Genomic DNA, 21,779 nt, shown 5'->3' on the forward strand with positions numbered 1-21,779 from the left:
CTCAGAAGATCTCTGACTGATTCATGGGCCTCTGGTGTATCTCCCAGCTGAACCAGTAACTGCGTGTCGTCTGCGTAGTTAAAGACCTCACAGTTCTTGCGCGTGAGTTCCTCAATCAGGGGTTGCAGATAGATATTGAACAGTAGAGGGGAGAGTGCGGACCCTTGAGGCACCCCCCAGGTCACATCCCTACTCCCCGATAGCTGGTCCCCCATCTGGACCCTCTGAGTACGACCCGACAGGAAGGACTCCAACCACTTGTATGCCTGGCCAGCAATCCCCAGTTTCGCGATACGGCTCAGCAAGATGGAATGGCTAACCGTATCGAAAGCTGCCGAAAGGTCTAACAGAATCAGAGCGCAGGGTTGTTTATTATCAGCTCTTACTCTTAACTCGTCAGTGACCGCGGCCATAACCAGTTCCGTACTATGTTGTGGTCGGAATCCTGCCTGCCTGGCATGTAGGAGATGGTGTTCCTCAAGGTAGTTGGTAACTGCGTTCAGGACATGTTTTTCCAAGATCTTGCTTAGGAAAGGCAGTTGAGAGATAGGCCTGTAGTTTTTTAGTACTTTAGGGTCACGCTTTCTTCCTAAGTGGGGAGACTCTGGCCTCCTTCAGGGATGCTGGGAGGTACCCCGCTTCCAATGAAGCATTGATTAACTGCAGCAGCTGGGGTTGAATACCTGGCAAAGCTAGTTTGAAAATTTTCGGAGGGCAGGGATCACTGGAGGATCCTGATTTTATACGGCTGACCAGTTCTGTCAGGTGCTCTCCATTGATGGCTGGGAAGTTAAGCAAAACTCCCCCAGACTGCAAGCTGTCTGTACCGAGTTGCGTTGGTAGGCTATCAGAGAGCGTAGAGATATCCATCAGGATGTCCTGCACCTTCTGGAGGAAAAATCCTTGAAAGGTGTCGCAGTCGGGCTGAGCCAGACCACTGCTTTTGTCATTCAGCTGGGTGAGTTCCCTTAGAATAATAAAGGTTTCCCTTTGTTTATTCGTTGCCTCCCTGATCCGGCCCTCATAGAAGGCGGATTTCCTAGCCAGGATGGCCCGTTTATAACTGGCCAGTAGAGTTTTGTATGTTAGTGACTCTGTAGGCCCATAATCCCGTCTCCAGCTTCGCTCCGCCTTCCTGAGAGCTTGCTTCTTTTCCCTGAGGGATACATCAAACCAAGGAGCTCCTTTCCCTTTTTTCCGAGTGAGCTCTAATCGTTCTGAGGCTAGTTTATCTAAGGCAGAGCGGATCCAGGTCATAATGGTCATGGTCTCTACGTCCAGGTTCCCCTGCTTCCTCTTCGGAGGGGGGGAGGAGAGAAGAGTTGTGACTAAAGAGTCAGCCTCGATCTTCTTCCATGGGCGGACCTTCCTCCTTGTTTGTGGAGGGGCCGCTGTTAAAGGCTCCCCTGGGACCCAGCACTTGATCAGATAGTGATCTGACCAAATGCAGGGACTGACACCCAGGATTTCCATTCGAGGCAGGGAGGACCAGACAAGATCGAGGGTATGTCCCTTTGCATGGGTAGGCCCTATTACAAGCTGGTTTAGAGAAAGGGTCGCAAGATTGGATCCAAACTCAGCCGCAGTGGGCCCCCTGGGGATCTCATCCCAGTGATAGTTAAAGTCCCCCACTACTACCAGGGACTTATATCTCGATGCCAGATCGGTCAACAGCTCAAAAATGGAGTCATTAAATTCCGGCGAGCTCTGCGGAGGACGATATACTACAAGAAGCAGTATACATGAGGATTTCAATGATATTTTAATCCCTAGGACTTCTGCTCCAGCACAGCTTTCTGCGATGTTTTGTGTTACCTTGAGATTCCTTTTGAACATGATAGCCACCCCGCCCCCTCTACTATCCTTAGGGCGGTTATACCACCGAGCGTGGAAGTTGGGCGGTAAGGCAGCTATTATGTTAGGTGTTGAGGAGCTCCCTAGCCAGGTTTCTGAGAGCGCTAAGATGTCAATCTCACCCCCGTCCAGCAGTGTGAACACCTCTAGATGGTGTTTCTGTAGGGATCGTGTGTTAAGTGAGGCAATTATCAGGCCTCAGGAAATGGGTAAGGGATGGTCTGGAAATAGACGATGAAGAATGGCAGGATGCCCTTTCCTCACCCAAAGAAGTGGCTATATCGGCGAAATTGAAACTAGTACAGCTAAAGGTTCTACATAGAGTCTACCTCTCAGGGACCCAACTAATACACATGGGTAGAAGTATGGATGGGTTATGTAGGAGGGGATGTGGAATGAAGGGCGAGTTCCTACATGTTCTCTGGGAGTGCCCCTGAATTCAAGACTACTGGCAGAAAATCCTGAAAGTTATGAGTACTGTTTGGGGGGTGCCTTTGCTGCCTGAGGCCAAGAGATGCCTGCTGAACATTTGGGAGCCCACAGATTTAAATGTGAAAGGGAGGATATGGGCCACACTTGGGCAGATGATTGCCAAGCGCAATATAGCGCAGTTATGGGGGGCCGCTGCAACACCTACACTGAAGAAATGGAAAGAGGATATGGACTGGTGTATGGTTAGAGAGAAAACTGTCTACGTTGCACGGGGATGTCCCAAAAAATAGTTGGCAATTTGGACTAAATGGAATGTGTACAGGGGGAGATTGTGTGAACCCCCAAATGTCTCGTCCCCAGATGACCACTGTATGGTGTAAAAGGCACTGCATGTACTGTAAATATACCCGCCATGATGACAGTAATGTACTGATACGTGTGACGACATGATACTATTGTAATATACGAAGTACAGATTTATACAGCATGACCAATGTTTCTCTAAAACAGAGTTTTAAAAAAAAAACTCCAGGGGTTCACGGGACATGGGAGGGGGAAGGGCGTTTTGTAGAGGGAGGTCACGTCGGGGCTCCCTTGGTGACATATCCCCTCACTCCTCGTCCCTTGAGGTAAGAAGCCCCACTTCCTCACCACTGATTCCGGTATTTTCTTTTGTTGTTTCCTTCCTACATACACCGGCAAAAAACACCTTCTGAGAAACGGACAGTTGCATGTCTTAACTCCAAGTCCAGGAGAAGCCCTGGTGAAGACGGGACCACCCTAACCAGGAAGGCTGCCCCTGGAGTCCAATAGACATTTTCTTTGCCTTGAATCTTTTTGTTTATGAACAAATAAATCACCCTGAAGCTCACCCATCACTTTTGAAATTTCCTTTTGTGGCTCCCTTCGTCCTGGTATTGGTCTCTTTGCGACACTCTGTCACTCATGTGCTCTCAGAGAGATAAACAAGAAGGACACAAATGGACTTTTTCGATATTTTATGAACCATTGTGATTCTTGTGTAAAATATATGTGCTGCAATGATCAATAGACAGAAGCACATAAAAGTGATTCCATTTATACAGATGGTGAAGAGAATGAACAATTCCACCTTTGTGCTAAAACTGTGTATATACGCTGGCATATAAGCACTGAGTTTAGTGTACTCCTACTATGCGCACTCTAACTTAGTTGTCTAGGGTGTGTGCAGATCTAACTCCCTTTTACCCGGATGTAAAGTATGTAGGTCCCCGTCTTGGTCACAGGTTAGGACATCTCTACTCCCAAAGGATCAACAGGAACCAGCTAAGCTGAAACGCGAACACAGCGATGACCTCGCAAGTGACAGCCAAGTGCTCCTCTCCAGAGTACGGATGTGCATGTGTATTTATAACAATGGCATCCATGCTTCTGTGTCGATGCCCTAGCTAAGCTGACACTGTTTATTGTCTCTGTAATATCGCCTCATGAACGAAATAACAAATAACATTTTCACAATGTGTGTCGAGGCCTTGTACGAAATGCTCAAGGTGTTGTGATGATGTTCTTGCAAAGAGGTTTTGTAAGCAAAGTGCTTTGTACTGTCACACAAGCAAAAGTGTGTAAAAAGTCATTGTGTGAAAGAGAAGGCAACTTAAGAATCGTGTACATGTGAAAATGGCATTGTTTCTTACCGGGCCTACCTGACCCACATGACAATATAGGGTCAGCAAACACACCTGCAGTATTTGGTTAAATATTTTTTCGTTTTTGCCATTTATACTGGAAAAAGGTCCCGATGTGGTAAGGGAACAAACATTTTGCTTAAGGTATGTACTGATAGCACAGTGGCAGACAAATATGTACAGGGAACTAACAGTGTATATGTAGAACTACAAGAGAGTGACGATGAAGCACATTATTATAGCAGTTCAAAGGCCCCTCAGAGCAATCTAGAAACCAGCTGTTGCGCATGCTTGTATGAACATGCTTATATGTTTTTTATATTTTTTACCAAAAAAAACCCCAAGAAATACATTAAGACATAAAGGGAGAATGAGAGAGCGAGAGACTGGAATTTGGGTTTGTCCCCTTTAGACATTGGCTTTCATGTGCTTTTCATGTTTTGCCATTCTTTGGATGGACTGTCCATCTAGACCATGGTATTTTATGGTTAGCTACACTGTTCCATTTACGTTCCCATAAGGTTTTGGTGATGGGCGGGAGACATCCTAAGCCGTCCCAAGAAAGGAAAATGCTACTTACTCAGTATGCATCTTTTCTTGGCATATAGAGCTGTAGAATCATATGCTTTAGCATTGATAGCCATCTAGTGTTGGGTCCTGATGTTTGCACTTTGTTTTTCTTCAATGAAGTCTTTCCAGTCACGAGGTAGGTGACTCCTCCTTTCGGTGATAGTGCGCATGGGCATCAACTCACTCTCCGGATTGTTTTCCTTTAAAGGGTGATGATGAAGTTAGTAAGAGTAGTAAAAGAGATGTCCATGTATAATGTATCTAAGTAAGATAGCACTGCAACAGGTAAAGGTATACGGGGAGGCACGTGGGCTGATACGATTCTACAGCTCTATATGCCAAGAACAGATGCATACTGGGTAAGTAGCATTTTCCGTACGAGGCACATGAGCTGTAGATCATATGCTTTAGCATGGACTATACAGCAGTTATCTCCCAAAGCGGTGGCTAACCTGTAGCTGTTGCAGTGGTTTGGAATAGTGTTCTTAAAACTGCCTGGCCCACACTAGCTTGTTGTCTTGCTAAGACATCTACACAATAGTGTGTTGTGAAAGTGTGTGGTGTAGACCATGTCGCAGCTTGGCAGATGTCATCTAAGGGTATATTCCCTAAGAATGCCATAGAAGCCCCTAGTTTGCGTGTAGAGTGTGCTCTAGGGGGAACTGTCAATGTGCGCTTGGCTTTGATGTAACATATTTGAATACATTTAACTATCCACCGTGCAATACCCGCTTTTGATATGGGATTACCTTTATGTGGTGGCACAAAAGCAACAAAAAGTTGTTTGGTTTTTCTAAAAAAATTTTTCGTTTCTATGCAGTATAATAATGCTCTTTTGACATCTAGTGTGTGAAGAGCACGTTCTGCCACTGAGTCTGGTTGAGGGAAGAATACAGGTAACTCAACAGACTGGTTGATGTGAAAGGCAGAGACAACTTTCGGTAAAAATGTGGGATTAGTCTTAAGAACCACTTTGTTTTGGTGTATTTGCAAAAATGGTTCTTGTATAGTTGGTGCCTGAAGCTCACCCATTCTTCTTAGAGAGGCGATGGCGATAAGGAAGGCTACTTTCCATGTGAGGAATTGTAGTTCACATTTGTGCCTTGGCTCAAAGGGTGGACCCATGAGTCTTGCAAGAACTATGTTTAGGTTCCACACAGGAGAGGTAGGAAGTATAGGAGGAATGATCCTTTTAAGTCCTTCCATGAAAGCTTTAATAGCGGGCACTCTAAACAGAGACAAGTGCTGCCTGTTTTGTAGGTATGCTGCTATTGCAGCAACATGTAAGCGTATAGATGTGTATGCTAAAGTAGAACGCTGTAGGTGTAACAAATAACAAATGAAGTTCTGTATAGATGCATTTAGTGGATTGATTTGATTATTGTTACAGTAGACAACAAATCTCTTCCACTTTGCTGCATAGCATGCTCTTGTGGTAGGGCGCCTAGCCTCTTTGATGACATTCATGCAGTCTGGCGGAAGGTTGAGGTAGCCAAACTCTATGACTTCAGGTGCCAGATCGCAAGGTTGAGATGACTGGGATCTGGATGTCTTATCTCTCCATGGCTCTGAGTGAGAGACTTGGGGGAAAGATATAGTCTTTGGTGAGGAACAACTAATAGTTCCAACAGGGTCGTGAACCAGGGTTGACGGGCCCACGTGGGAGCAACCAGGATTAGTGTTAGGGAGTGCTGTTTGAGCTTCCGAACCACTAAATTAGTGGGCGAGGTGGAAAAGCGTAAGCAAATCATCCTGACCAGTTCATCCATAGTGCATTGCATTTGGACAACGTGTGTGGGTACTTGGATGCGAAGTTTGGGCATTTTGGTGTGTGGCGAACAGATCTATTTCTGAGTAGCCCTACATTTGAAAGAATGGATGAAGCACCTGAGGATGCAGTTCCTACTCGTGGATCTGCTGTCTGACGACTGAGCGGATCTGCAATCTGGTTGTTAACTCCTGAAAGGTGTTCTGCAAGGAGATATATTTTTTGAGGTATGGCCCATCTCCAGATGCTTTGAGCTAGTTGTGAAAGCTATAGAGAGTGTGTCCCCCCCTGCTTTTGTATGTAGTACACTGCTGTCATGTTGTCTGTATGAACCAAGACAGCTTTGTCTACTAGATGCAGTTGAAAGAAAAATTGCTAGTAGTTCTAAATGGTTTATGTGGAGTTGTTTTTGTTGCACCGTCCACATGCCCTGAATGGTATGGTTTTGAAGATGCGCTCCCCAACCAGTGAGCGATGCGTCTGCTATTTGTGGATTAGAATGCAAGAAGCCATCATTCCGATCAATTGCATAAACATCCAGGCTGGTAACGAGTTTTGAGGCTTGAATTGCGATATAAGATTTTGCATGTTGCGCATCCTGACTGCGTTGGGGTATGCTAGAGCTTTGCAAGTATCTATTGTGGCTCCCAGATATGGTTGCGTGCAAGATAGCTGGAGGTGAGACTTGGTGAGATTTCCAAGTCGTGATGTAGCTGAACTGTCTTCTGAGTGTGGTGTAGGCAACTGTGTTGTGACCTGACTTTTATCAGCCAGTCGTCTAGGAAAGGGAAGATGTGAATGTGTCGTCTTCTTAAATGAGCTGCGACTATTGCTAGACACTTGGTGAAGACTCTGGGTACTGTAGTTACTCCGGATGGGAGAACTTTGAATTGATAATGTTGTCCGTCCACCACGAACCTGAGATATTTTCTGTGAGCTGGGTGACTGGGGATATGAAAATAGGCTTCCTTTAAGTCTAGAGTGGATAAAAAAAATCGCCTTGCTGTAGCAGTGGGAGCACCTGTTGAAGTGTGACCATGGGGAAGTGGTCTGACTGGATATAGAGGTTTAGCTGTCGGAGGTCTAATATAGGCCTGAGAGAGTCATCCTTTTTGGGAATTAGGAAATACAGGGAGTGTACACTGGTCCGTTGATGTTGTACTGGGACTGGTTCTATGGCCTGTTTTTCCAAGAGAGAGAGAACCTCTTGATTTAAGAGAGTGAGATGTTCTGGTGACACTGCATGTGTCCTTGGAAGAATAGATGGGGGCGGGGGGTGCTGGTAAGCTCCAGGCAGTAACCATACTGGATCATTTGTAGTACCCACTTGTCTGAGGTGATTGAATTCCAGACAGGTAGGAAATGCAAGAGCCGCCCCCCGACAGGAGTGGAATGATCGGGGGTAGTGGAAGGAAGTCACTGCTTGTTGGCAGGGGAAGTATGCGTGGAGTTACCTCGGTTTCTTCCCTTATTATTGTTTCCTCTATAACTTCCTAGAAAATAACCGCTGGAAGAGGTGGATTGGTTGTTACCCTTGTAAGAGGAGGAGTGATTCTCGGTGGACAATGTCTTTAAGCCACCACTGTAAAAGGAGCGGTGAAAGGAACCCGTTAGTAGGTAACTGTAAAGCCCCCATAGACTTTGCGACCTCAGTGTCTTTTTTCATTTTTTCGAGCGAGGTATCTACAGCTGGTCCGAAAAGATGTTCCTTATCAAAGGGCTGATTAAGTATGGAGCATTGTACCTCTTGTTTAAATCCTGAGATCCTAAGCCATGCGTGTCTGCGCAGTAACACGCTTGTATTTACTGCACAAGCTGCTGTGTCTGCTGCATCTAGTGCATATTTAATGGAAGTGTTAGGGATGAGTTAGTGATGAATTTGCCTTCCTGGGTTAGGTCATTAGTCTTTGCTTTGTACTGATCAGGTAAGTCTTGCATTAGTTGTTCTAACTCATTGTAATGAGCCCTATCATAACGTGCTAGTAGTGACTGAGCGTTTGCGATACGCCAATAATTTGCAACCTGTGTAGCTACTCTCTTACCTGAGGCATCAATGAGTTTGGACTCCTTGTCAGGAGGAGGTGCCTCACCTGTGGTCTGAGAGTTAGCTCTATTGCGAGCGTTGGAGATTACAAGAGAGACCAAAGGCAACTGACCGTTGATGTAAGCAGGATCAGTAGGAGCGGGCTTATATTTCTTGTCTACTCAGGATGTGAGTATTCTTACCCTAACTGGGACTTGAAATACCTCATCTGTGTGCTTTAACATGCCTTTTAGCATAGGTAAAGTATGAGTAGACCTTTGTTAATAGGTAAGTGTTTTAAAGAGGAAGTCCTCTTCCAAAGGCTCTTTCTGGAGCTCCACTCCGTGATATTGGGCAGCTCTATTAATGAGCTGAAGGTAGCCAACGTTATCGCCAGGTGGAGAGGGTTTAGAGGGATACAGGTCAGGGTCCCTCTCTGTATCTGGTTCCTTGTCATAATGTTCCCATGGGTCAGTGTCTTGTGGTATAATATGATCTAGTGGTATGTTCTGCTTTCCAACTGTATCTCCATTCCTATCCCCATAATCATCCTCCTGTGTGACAGGTGAAAGAGGAGGAGGTGGTGAATTTGCTGGTGAGATAAACAAATTGGGATTAGGAGGAGGAGAAGGAGGTGGAATGTAAGGGAGAGAAGGGTTAGTACCCATGTCCTTCTTGAGAGATATAGGAGGGTCCTCTGAGAGATCAATCTTCCGTTTCTTGGGCACAGTGGCCTGAATGTGACCTGTTTGAGGGTTAATGAAAAGTCTTTTTTGTTTAGGATCCAACTGTGGTTCATCGGGCCAAGGCTTTTTGGCTGGAGTGTCCTTTTCTTTATGTGTTGATTTCGGTCCCGAAGGTTTCCGCTCCGACCCTTTTGGTGTCGAAGGTTTTGGCTGAGAGTCTTTGTGCTTGGTAGGCTATGGCTCCGAGCCTTTCGGTGTTACAGATTTCAGCTCCGACTGTTTAGGTGCTGGAAGTTTCGGCTCCGAACCTTTAGGCGTGGACGCTTACGGCTCCGAACCTGTAGGTGTGGAGGATTTCGGCCCGAACCTTTAGGTACGGGAGTCTTCGGTTCCAAAGTCTTCGGTGCCGAAGGTGTAGTCTTCGGTGCTGGTGTATGCTTTGACTTATGTTTCGGTGCCGAAGGTGTTGGTTCAGCACCAGAATGAAGCCGGCTCGAGCCCGAGCTGGAAGGCTCCTCTTTATGTTTCTTAGCCGGGCTGGAGGGCAGGGAGTGTGAAACTTTCTGTCGGTGCCGACCTGAGCCCGAAGGAGGTACCGGAGACTTTGTCTTATGCTCACTGGGCATGGGGGTTAGTACTCACGGTACGCTGACCCAGAGTGATTTGCTGTTCTTCCATGTCGGAGTCTGCCTCGAACACGGAGACCTGTTCTTCTTCCTCAGCTTCTTCAGCTGGGTGTTGGATATCGGAATTTTCGCCAAAGATGTCCGGAACGGAGCCGCTGTGGTGTTGCATCACGGGCGTCGAGCCCGAATTGCATTTTTCGATCGGAACGATTGACACGTGTCACAGTCCTTTTTGTTGTGTTCCGGGGATAAGCAGAGGTTGCAGATCTCATGCATATCGGTGCGTGGAAACTTAGCACAACACCCGGGACATAGTTTAAATGGAGTTCGTTCCATCAACTGCTAGCGCGGTCGGCACGGGTAGGCCCAACGGCCCACCTAGAGTTTCCCGATCTAAGGTTTTCTCAGTCGAAACGATGCACGTCCAATGGGGAATCGCGATCGATGACAATACCATAGAGGGCAGAGGATTGCGCGCTGAAAGAGTTCCAAAACAATACCGAACCGGAGCGCATCAATACACATCCGAACCCGATAGCGAAAAAAAACAATCTGTGGATGAAGTCGATGCCCATGTGCACTATCACCGAAAGGAGTCACCACCTACCTCGTGACTGGAAAGACTTCTTCGAAGAAAAAACAAAGTGCAAACATCCGGACCCAACACTAGATGGCGATCTACACTAAAGCATATGATCTAAAGCGGATATGCCTCGAACAAGTGTTTCTTCACTTGTTTGCAAACAGCTTGAGTGTTGTCTCAGATGCTGGCTCTGTGCTGTTACTGGTTGAGAAAATGGAGGGTGTGTGCAAAGACAGCAATCATCCCGAAAGAAGTTGTAAAATACACACCCTGAACTCTGAGAGCAACGCAAATTCTGCAGTCGAGAGAGGGGCATTGGTACTTCCCCACAGTGTCTGCTAAGAGGATGGAGGGTGGGAAGAAAAGGGGGTCTGCCACCTTGAGTTCCTGTTCTAAGCTTTTTGCTTCTTTCTGAGCTTCGTACATCTGCTCACCAGACCCATTCTCTGGCTCAAGGCTCCACATCGTATTTCCCACAGTCCGCTCATCTCTATCCCTTGTGGCAGTGGCCTGTGCCCTTCCCTCACTCAAGGCATCAGATGGTTTCCTCCTTCCAGCCTGATTCAGCTTTTAATTGTTCGTGGCTGACATGGTTACCTATCCTATGCTCACATGGATTGCCTGCCCTGGTTCCCTTCAATGCCGGCTGGATCAGAGTGCTCAGGTAATATGCCTCCTGCAGAGTGGGGGGGGGGGGGGGGGGGGGAGAGAGAGTGTGTGTGTGTGGTGTGTGTGTGGTGTGGTGTGGTGTGGGTGTGTGTGTGTGTGTTTTTTGTGCTTGGGGACCTGTGTCCCCACAAACATTCAAACTGTGAAAAAGTGGCTTAATCCCGCTGTCTCCATTCAGCGCTGGGCCTCCATGCACCCAGTGCCCCCTTTAAAGCCTATGTGGCAACTCTTCCTCCCTCTTTTCTTTCACCCGGTACTTTTCTTGTAAGATAGTCAATTACCCTCTCTGCCATATTACCACTACAGCACTTATCACTCCATTTTACTGCATTCTTGTGTCTATTATTAAACCTTTTATTAAAGAAAATGAAGTGCTTTTTGTTATCGAGATGCCATTCCTTTGCTTTAGAGACTCTTCAAAAGGTCTCTGCACTTTATTCACGTCTTACATTAACACCACATATTGGTGAGGTTCGCTTTCTACCCATGCATGTGTAACTCCTTTGGGTATTATGCTTTGATGCACATCATTAGCATTTTCACACGGGTCACAACTCACTAATTATGTTTTCATCTTTCCTTTGATCTTAACTTAAGACAAATAGTTAAAACATAACATTTGCGGGCATAAAAATCTAGGTTTTGCGTTGCTTTGTGTCCCATTCAGTGTATACTGCGACAGATTCCTGACAAAGGCTCAGCCGAAACGCACGTGGTGTCAACAAACCGCCAGCTTCCTTACATCATTCAGCCACTCGCATTGTGCATTGTTTACAAAGATAATCATGTTTTATTATTTGTTGTGATTTAGAAGTAAACAAAGAGAAAAAAACTTTTCCACATTAATGAATCATATGTGCAATTTTACATGTATTCACTGTAAATTTGGACAACGGATACAATTCTTTTAATATATTTAGCAAACTATCAGATATATATCCATATATATTTATCTTAAAAGGAAAAAATTTTTTGTTAAAAAATCTAAAAATTATGAATAAATAATTTGATAATATTAGCATATGTTATACTGCATGTTTTTTAACAAATATGCAATTGTATTACCCATGTTGTTAGATTGTTTTGCCTGCGCTTATATATATATATAGTGATTTGCCTAGGCCTTTTTTTCAATTCCCTTGATGGATATCTTCAGTCAGCCCTGCTGCATTACCATATTTACGCCCACAAGGACCTTGATATGAATGCGACTTCTTTTGCCTGTAAAATGTCATTCCATTGTTTTCGTTATTTTCCTGGTCATTGTGTTGAAGGCTCCAAGAAGAACTTCTTGTCTCGTTTGCATAACTGTTTCATCCTTTGCATAACTGTTTCATCCTATCAGTAGCTCACTGTTTCAATAAAAGACAGGCAGAACATCTTGCTCTACTCTGCAATAACTCATCTCTTTTATGCACTGCCTCTCCCCTCTCTGCAGGCAGTTTGTAGATGACGAATGTGCACATGCAAGAGGATAGATGTATCAGCAAAGTGCATGCACATCTGAAGTACGGATGTGTTTGGAGGGTGGGTGGCCAGATCTGCAGGGTGGATGAGTGTATCTGTGCAGATATTGTTTGTTATGTCTCTAGGGGTGTGTGCGTTGGCAAGGTTACCCTGCACAAGGTTAGTATGTGCAGGAGATATATCTGGAGCGGGAGAGAGAGAGAGGGGGGTGGGAGAGAGAGAGAATATATATTTAGCAGGTCTGTTGGGCATGGTGGCTGAAGCATGAAGGGGGAAAAAGTCAGTCAAATATACTAAGTACAGCTCTGCCTGTGAAAGGTGTCCATCTGCAGGACAGTGCCTCATGCAGGATGGTTGCCTGTGTGTGCCACAGTGGATAGGTTTGTCTTTGCAGGGTGTGTCTGCAAAGTGGGTGTGTGTGGTTTGTGACTCAGTTTTCACTGCCTGGATTGAGTAAGTAATTCTGTGTCTGCAATTGTTTGAGAGGCTCTCAGGCACTGTTCCTGACCCATTGTTAAGAGCTAGAGCTATACAATGTAACTACTCCTTGTAGAGTATGCTCTGCTCATCACTTCAACAGCAACCAATGGGCAAGGATGAAACATAATGGAAAGAGAAAAGGATAGTAAAAGATGGAAAGGGACACAAGAAAGAAGTGGTTAGACAAAAAAAAAGTATCAACTGCATAACATCAAATGGTAAAGAGTAAAGACAAATAGAAACAAGCATTGGCAAAGCCAAGAGGTATCAACTATGCCATGTTGTATACCAGAGTTGCTGCAGGTTGAGTAGAGTGTTGTATAGTGGAGTATGCATGGTATGGTAGTGCACTGCATTACAAACAACATCTTTACAATTGAAATGGCCATTACATTTGCACAGACCTACCATATTACTGAAAAAACTATGCAGCACACAAACGATAATGTGTGGAAATAGCATTACCAAGTGTATTAATTTGTTTTGATTGTGTTAAAATATTTGTGTCAAGGAAATTTTTCAGAATTACAAAAAAAGTGCTCAATTTGTGCTTTCCTAATTCTGGTACATTCTGAAATATTTGCGCAGTTCATTTAAAGACATTTAAATTTTGTTGTGTGCTAGAAAAAAAGGACTGGGTTTCACATACCCAGATTGTCAAATACATCCTCTCACTTTTAAGTCAAAGAAAGAAAAGTAAACACCATGTTCCCTCAAAAGACAGAGCCTGACATGTGACCTCTTTCTTTGAATTTACAGCAAATGTGACAAGCTAAGAACATAATGTAAAGGCCTGTTTACAGAAAACGAGCACTCGTGGAAGAATACAGTTAACAGGTTATGCTCCACAGGAGGGTCAAAGACATGCTGGAAAAGCTAAAACAAATAAAGCCAGAAAAAATAAAGCAAACAAATGTGAGTTACAAACCACAAACGCAATGGTAAGCAACGGGCGGAATGCATTCTTAGGTCACCATTCAGAATATCCCCAAGAAGACTTTAGCAACCAGACAGGTGAGTTGTCTGGTAGAATTTACCTAAGATCGATATTGGCAAAAAAGAGGGAAGCAAAGGAGAAACTACTGGCCAAGGAATTGGCGTATGAAAAGAGGGACAGCGAAACTGAAAGGTTCGAGATTTAAAAAGAAGCAAAAAGGTAAATTATGTTGTGGATTAAAATGTGATTGAGATGCCTGATTAAATGGGCCTATCACCAAGTTCTTGCTCTTCACTGGTACAAATCCTTGCGTGACAGTTTAGGAAGTTAATAACAGAAACATATTTATGCTGTGTAAAACAAATTAATTACAAAATTATGGGTAAATGCTCCTACTAAGGAGATTAGTATGTTTTCTTCTGCCACATTCTTTAATCTCAAAGTGCACAAATGTCACACCAATAAACACCTTAAGCACTAAAAAAGGAAATATCTTTTACGCTAGCGTTGTTTCCAAAGCATTGCGTTAGGTAGTTTCCCCAAATAAAAAAAAATGATAATATAGGGAGCAGGTGAGCAAGTTGATTGCTTTAAAGGACAAGTACATTTCAATAGCAGTTTGGCCCTTGGACAAGATGAGTTTTTAAGAAAAATACACACACCTGATGGGAAACGAATCAGTCATAGTGTGAGAGTAAGAGCATATTATAACATGTCATGTTGAACTTCTGTTAATTTCAACCAATAAAGGCAAAGTAACTTCAGTTCTGCATTTACAATAGGTTTTTGGGGTGAAATAAAGACCATGTCTAATGTTAATATAGTAATTGTTTGGAAATACAAACACATATTGGTGTTTTATACAGAACTAGGATGAAATTGAAAAATACGAATGTGAACTGTATTCCAAAGTGTGTATTGGTCAAAAAAAACATTAACATGGAAATAAGAGAAAGGCAGTACTGTTCTAAATCTAAACTACTCCAGGCAGTACTGTTTTTTTATAAATGAGCTTGACTGTAAAAGGCTGTCACTTACAGAGTGACATGACTTTATGTCAGCTTAAAAGACAGATTTTCTACTACTAGAAGGTTCAGTAAAATGAAATATATTTGTCAAAGTTGATTACATAATTTTGACATCGGTAAGTTGTGTAGACAAATGAATGAAGCAAGCAAGCAATTGTTTCTTTGAAAGAGCACTGTTGTGTCCAGGGCCGTTGCAGCAGAAGAGTGGGACTGTTGAGGCAGTGCCCTAGAGCTTTCCGAATGGATGTTGGAAGGAGAAGATTTGGAGAACAGTAGAATTTTGTAAGATCTCAATCGGTTGTGGATAGAGGAGCAGAACTTTCTGAGCCACAGAGAGGGACTCAGAGGGGTAATGATAAAATGCACCCTGCTGTCGCTCATGAACCGCTGGACAAAATACAAGCGTCCCTGAACAAGTTTGGGTGTGGACATTTTTCGGAACACTGGCGAATGTGAAAAGAGGCTCAGAGAAACTGTGGTTGACTGAGTGCAGGTATGAGCACAAATGAGCTAATTTGAACAGGCTTTACCACTTGACTACCAGGCTGAGGGTACATGGAACCACAATGCTGGGATTCCATTCTGCATCATCTGTGATATGTCCTAGCAGATCATCCTATGCAGGCATAGAATGTTGCATCCCATGCCCAGCAGAGTTTTCTTCCATCCCAACTCAGAGCGTTAGAGAGAGAATGATTGCCTCTCTTTTACTTACTGAGGTCTGTGATATTGGTGGTGCGTTCAATCAGGTACCAACAAAGCGGGTCTATTGCATCCGCTATTCTCCTGTCTTGGTCTAAAGGCCTTTTGGACGGGTGATGGAAAAGCTACTTTAGGGTTGGACCGTTCTAGAACTCATGGTGACATCAATTTCGGAGTCATGAGAATTCCATGGAAACACCTGCAAATAAATGTAGTTCTGTACTTTAGTGTGTAATTGTCTTAATACCTATTATTGTAAAACATTGGCTATCACTTCTGGCCCCGCCGAACAGAGTGGAAAAGTTCGCACAGCAAACCTGGACAGTGATGGGAATATACTGATTGAGGCTTGACTTGTGATGCCGTTTTGTGTCTCATATTGTCACTGTTTCACAAGGATGTCTGAGCTGTGCAGCCAATACCATGATAAGATTTACCAATTCTGGCTCCAACAGGGTGATTATGTCATCAAAACTCTCACAACAGAATGAGATAATGATTAAATTAAATAAAAAGTGATGTATGTTTTAACATCCCTAACTGCCAAACTAAAGTACCAAACACATATTAAGCAGCCTCATTAGAGACAAAATATGACTCAGGCCCTCGACTATGAGCACTACTACCTAGAGGCTCAGCTACAGTGGGTAGGCTTGCTCCTCACTAATCACATAGTGCTTTATACACCTGGCGACCCTCTCTTGGCCTTACTAAGACATCAAGGTTTTTACTCCGTAGGCAACCAAGTCACTCAAGAAGGCCAACTCCAAACATTCGATTAAATTGTGGAGCAATTTAACATAAAAAAATAAATTCCTAAGATAGGAAGATCTGCTCCTTCCCTTCAAAAGCGATGCAAAGGATGATACTTTCCCACCAGGCCAACTATTGGGAACCCCTCCGTCTGGGACACTGAATGTGGTGGCCTGATTGTCTTTTTACATTTACTCTTAAGGGAGGGCGCCTAACATCGACATTTAAAGAATATTGTTGTGCACAACGAAGGCCGTGCCCTCTTTCACACTAATAGCACTTAGTTTCTGTCACCAGCAATGCAGCATCCGCAGCATTCGTGCAGATTCATAACAAAGTCTGCATAGCAGCCACAGGCCATTCCCCTACCTGCACAGTGTCGTGTTTAAAGTTTTTGTTTATTCTTCAAGAGAGAGTATAGTGCTCACATTGACACATCAATTATTAGACTAAAGGTGAAAAAGTACAACTTAATATTATGTTGGCACAATAAAATGGGCACACTATGTCAGACTATATAAATTATCTAAGGTAACAATTTCAAAATACAGAGTGTTGTGGTGTAAGAGCAACCTTAGAGGTAAAAGATGCAAAAAAAAAGATCAAGAATAAGCAGTCAAACCTGTCTGCATTGGCTTGTTGAGATACCGCCTCCAGTCTTATCAATTCTTTTCTCACTGCATCAGCATCAGGAAAATGATAATGAAAGGCAGGGGGACTGGGAATTATTCTGCAAATGTAGAGATGCAGCACTTTTCAGTATTTTCACTACATATCAATCACAGACACCGGTACTTTAATATATCCATGCACCATACCTATTCTCAGGCTCTCTGTACTGGATCTCTGCTCTCAACCGGGCTGCTCTGTCCTCCGCTGCTTGAATATTTTCTTTTTGCTGCTGCATCTGATCAAAAATATTGAAGTAGTGCTCATAAGGTCCGCGAATGGGAGCTGGGCTTGGTGAAACTCCTCCACCTACACCAAAAGATGGGACCTGCATAAAGAAGATGTTGGCAGCTCAATCAATGTTGTACTAACAAGGCTTTCCAGTGCATCCTATTAAGGTAGGGGGTACAAAGCAAAAGAAAAACAGAAATTAGCGAAGAAAGGCGAATTTATTAATCATAGGCCGAGTGCAGCTTTTGATCTGTGGTGGAAATACTGTCCATGTTTCATAAACACCATGGTTCATCTAACTCCAATAGTGACACGGTCAGCCACGGAATAGGAAAGTCTATATAGCACACTTCAAAGCTCTGCTACTGACAAAAATGAAAACATTTCATATTTTAAAGTGTTTTTCACTCAGCCCAGCGATCGAATCAATGCTGCTGCAGAAATTAACTCCTTGGCTACGGCTAGAGAGCTCATTTTCACCGACTTCATTACAGAATTTGCTCTGGCTCCACCCACGCAACAGATTACACATGAACGCATATCCCTACCTTCTGCTCATATGTCTAATGATCACAATTTCACACCAGGCCAGATGTATCCACTATTTCTGAATTGGGAGGGTCCAGGGCGGCCTAGGCTACACACTTTTTGATAAAGGTAGACTCCGGTCCAGGGAGGAATGCACAGCTTCCCTGTCCCTCCAGAGAGTTGATAGATTTAAGCTTACACAAGCAGGTTCACGGGAACACAGGGGTGGAGGGTCACAAGCCCTGACACCGTTCTGGACGTTATTGGTCATTCCTCAAGCCAGAGGGCAATATCATATTTATATCAGGCCGTGAACCTAAGCACTGACCCTGTACATCACACTTACAAAGACAAATGGGAGGAGGAACTGGCGACTGAACTAAATATGGAGAAGTGGGTGTCAATATGGGCTAGAGCTGAAAGGTCTTCTATTTGCACTAAATACAAAGAGGGATTTTACAAGGTCTTCAACTAGATGGTATTTCACCCCAGAAAGATTTGCGGCCATGTTTGTGACCTCCGACAGCAATTGGTGGGAGTGTCCGCAATGGTGTACAATGCTCCATATATGGTGGTCCAGTCCATAAGCTCAGCCATATCGCGTGCCCTCCTGAGCTTAATCTAAGACTTCACAGGAGTTTCTCCTCCACTGAACACTGCGGTTATACTATTGAGTCATCCAGGGGAAAACAAAGCATATCCTGTATGTGTTCCCCCCTATCGGTGGCCCGTGATCACATAATTCTTGCTGGAAGCACAAGTAATGCTTGCACATCATTGGAAACAGATGACAGCACCTCCACTAGGATTTTGGTGGACAAAAAATTGGCATATTTACATAATAGAGAAACTGACAGCACTAACCACAGATGAATTGATCAAATTCAAAAAGATATGGTGACCATTTAAGACATATCAAAACCAGGACTGGGGGGCTGGAGAGCAGCACATTACGTGCGCAACCTGGTGAGGAAAAGTTAAAAGTTGTTACCAAGCGACCCTTGACCCTGCCACCAGGCAGGTCGCTCCCCTCGCCGCCGCACAGCATCACCTGCGTGACGCTGCCCTGAGCCCGCTGCTGCCGCTCGCATTGGTTCGTGCCCCGCATAGTCCTCACTGCCATCGGTACTTGCGTCCTGCTCTGTTAATTGTATTGTATTTAGCACTCGTCTTGCCTGTTTTTATTTGCATTAGCACTGATGTCTTTTGTCACTCGACCGTTCATTTTCCATTTGTGCCCTCTATTTGCCTTCTGTATCCCCTGCCCGCTCCCCCCTTCGCTTTCCCGCTGCTGCGACCCCTGCAGCCCCGCCCCCGGCTCTCCCATTCGCTGCCCCGCTCCTGCCTCCCAGCTGCTCCTCCCTCCCATATCCCCTCATATGGAGGCCACGCAGCGGGTGCACCGCTGGCACCCTGAAGGTGCACCTAAGGCAAGCCCGTCTGCGCCCGTCCGCACCTGGACCGTGCCCAGCGCCAGAACCACTGGCCCCTGTGAACGCCACAACGCCCGTCTCTGTTACGACTCCAGCACCCTCCACACACTCAAAGCCGGACGATCACGGACCTACTGCCTGGCCACCCCGAAGCACACCCAAGGACCCTTCTCCTGCCAGAACTGCAGCTTCACCAGCATCCGGCCCGCCAACCCACCTACCAAAGAACCCAACTACCTCAGATGCATCATTCTCAACACCCGCTCCGCCGGCAAACACGCCGTTGAACTCTGGGACCTACTCGACTCCAACACCCCAGACGTCGCCTTCCTGACGGAGACCTGGTTGAACCCCTCCTCGGCACCCGACATCGCCACAGCCATCCCGGAAGGCTACAAGATCACCCGCAAGGACCGCACCAACAGAGTAGGAATCGCCATCGTCCACAGGAACACTCTCAAAGTTTTGACAAACACCGACAACACCCTCAGCACCGCCAAACACCTACACTTCCAGATCCACACCGACCCCAACACCACCCTCAGAGGAACCCTCATCTACAGACCCCCCCGGACCCTGACCCCAGTTCAGCGACTCCATCGTCAGCACACACGCCCTTGCCTCCACGGACTACATCCTCCTCGGGGACCTGAACTTCCACCTCGAGAACAACAACGACTCCAACTCTTCCACCCTGATCGACAACCTCGGACTCAGAAAACTCGTCACAACACCCACCCACTCCGCCGGACACACGCTTGACCCCATCTTCTCCGCAACCTCCCACGTCTCCTTCAACCACACCACCAAACTCCACTGGACCGACCACCGTTGCATCCACTTCACCTTCCGGAAACCCACCACACACCACCGCACCCAACAGATGCCTCGCCGCTGCTGGTCACCAAAGACCACCTAACCACCACCCTCGCCCAGAGCCCACCCGCTGACCCGACCGAGCCCGTCACCGCCACCCGCAACCTCAGACAGTGGATCGACGACTGCGCCAACACTTTCGCCCCGCTCAAGAAACCCTCCAACAGCCACACCAGAAAGAAAGCCAGCTGGTTCACTGAAGACCTCCAGGCCTCCAAGCAAACCTGCCGAAAGTTAGAGAAGAACTGGATCAGTGAACGAACACTGGAAAGCTACGCAGCCCACAAGAACGCCACCCGCAGACACCACCACCTCATCAGATCCGCCAAAAGAGCCTCCTTCAAAGACCTCCTAGACAACAACGCACACAACAGCAAAGAGCTCTTCAACATTGTGAAGGAACTCTCCAACCCCAGCTCCAACACCAACGACATCCCGCCTTCGCAAGACCTGTGCGACTCGCTGGCCACCTTCTTCCACCGCAAGATCGCAGACATCCACCCGCGACCACCCCGGCAACCACCGAGACATCCACCCCCACGGCCACTACCCGCACCAACCGCCTGCTCTACTGAACCAACATCAACGACGACGACACTATCAAGATCATGAACACCGTCCACTCCGGATCCCCGTAAGAACCATCCCACACCACATCTTCAACAAAGCCAGCACCACCATCGCAACCCCATCTCCGGAAAGCCATCAACATCTCCTTCGAGACAGCAACCGTCCCAGAGAGCTGGAAGCACGCCGAGATCAACGCCTTACTCAAGAAACCCAAGGCGGACCCCAAGGACCTCAAGAACTTCCGACCCATCTCCCTGCTCCCGTTCCCGGTGAAGGTCATCGAGAAGGCCGTCAACAAACAACTGACCAGCTTCCTCGAGGAGAACAACACCCTGGACCCGTCCCAGTCTGGGTTCCGCAGCAACCAAAGCACCGAAACTGCCCTCATCGCCGCCCCCGACGACATCAGAACCCTGCTAGACAATGGAGAAGCCCTCATCCTCCTGGACCTGTCAGCTGCCTTCGACACGGTCTGCCACCGCACACTACGAACACGACTCCACGACGCCGGGATCCAAGAGAAGGTCCTGGACTGGACCACCTCCTTCCTCTCCGGCAGAACACAGAGCGTCCGCCTCCCCCCTTCCGCTCCGAAGCCACCAAGATCATATGCGGCGTAACCCAGGGCTCATCCCTTAGCCCAACGCTGTTCAACATCTACATGGCACCGCTCGCCCACGTCGCCCGACTGCACGACCTCAACATCCTCTTACGCCAATGACACCCAGCTGATCCTCTCCCTCACCAAGGGCCCCCACACCTCCAAAACCAACCTCCACGAAGGAATGAAGGCCGTCGCCGACGTAGGTCCTCATCCTCGGATCCACCCCCCTCGGCGTGTGACGACTCCTGGTGGCCGACCGCACTAGGAACAGTGCCAACACCCACCAACCACACACGCATCCTAGGGGGTCATCCTCGACTCCACCCTCTCCATGACGAAGCAGGTCAACGCCGTCTCTTCCTCCTGCTTCAACACCCTCCGTATGCTCCGCAGAATCTACAAGTGGATCCCCACCGTAACGAGAAGGACGGTCACCCAGGCCCTCGTCAGCAGCAGACTGGACTACGGAAACACCCTCTACGCAGGAGCCTCGGCCAAACTCCTGAAACGGCTCCAACACATCCAGAACGCCTCCACACGCCTGATCCTCAACATCCCTCGCCGCAGCCACATCACACCCCACCTGAGAGACCTGCACTGGCTCCCCGTCAACAAGAGGATAACCT

At 46.3% G+C, this 21,779-nt stretch overlaps 1 protein-coding gene across 2 annotated transcripts in view; it reads right to left on the reverse strand.

Annotated features, from left to right (window-relative positions):
- The window catches only part of NEK1 (NIMA related kinase 1), a 1,277,786-nt gene that overhangs the window by 860,350 nt on the left and 395,657 nt on the right, over positions 1-21,779 (reverse strand). For both annotated transcript variants that reach the window (XM_085641815.1, XM_085641814.1), the window contains exons 15-16: positions 17,061-17,239; positions 16,865-16,972 (exon numbers count right to left, since the gene is read on the reverse strand). In XM_085641815.1, the coding sequence (XP_085497941.1) occupies positions 16,865-16,972; positions 17,061-17,239 (287 nt within the window). The remainder of the gene's footprint in view (positions 1-16,864; positions 16,973-17,060; positions 17,240-21,779) is intronic.

Source organism: Triturus cristatus, chromosome 2_2 (genome assembly GCF_964204655.1).
Source record: "Triturus cristatus chromosome 2_2, aTriCri1.1, whole genome shotgun sequence".
Taxonomy (NCBI): Eukaryota; Metazoa; Chordata; class Amphibia; order Caudata; family Salamandridae; genus Triturus; species Triturus cristatus.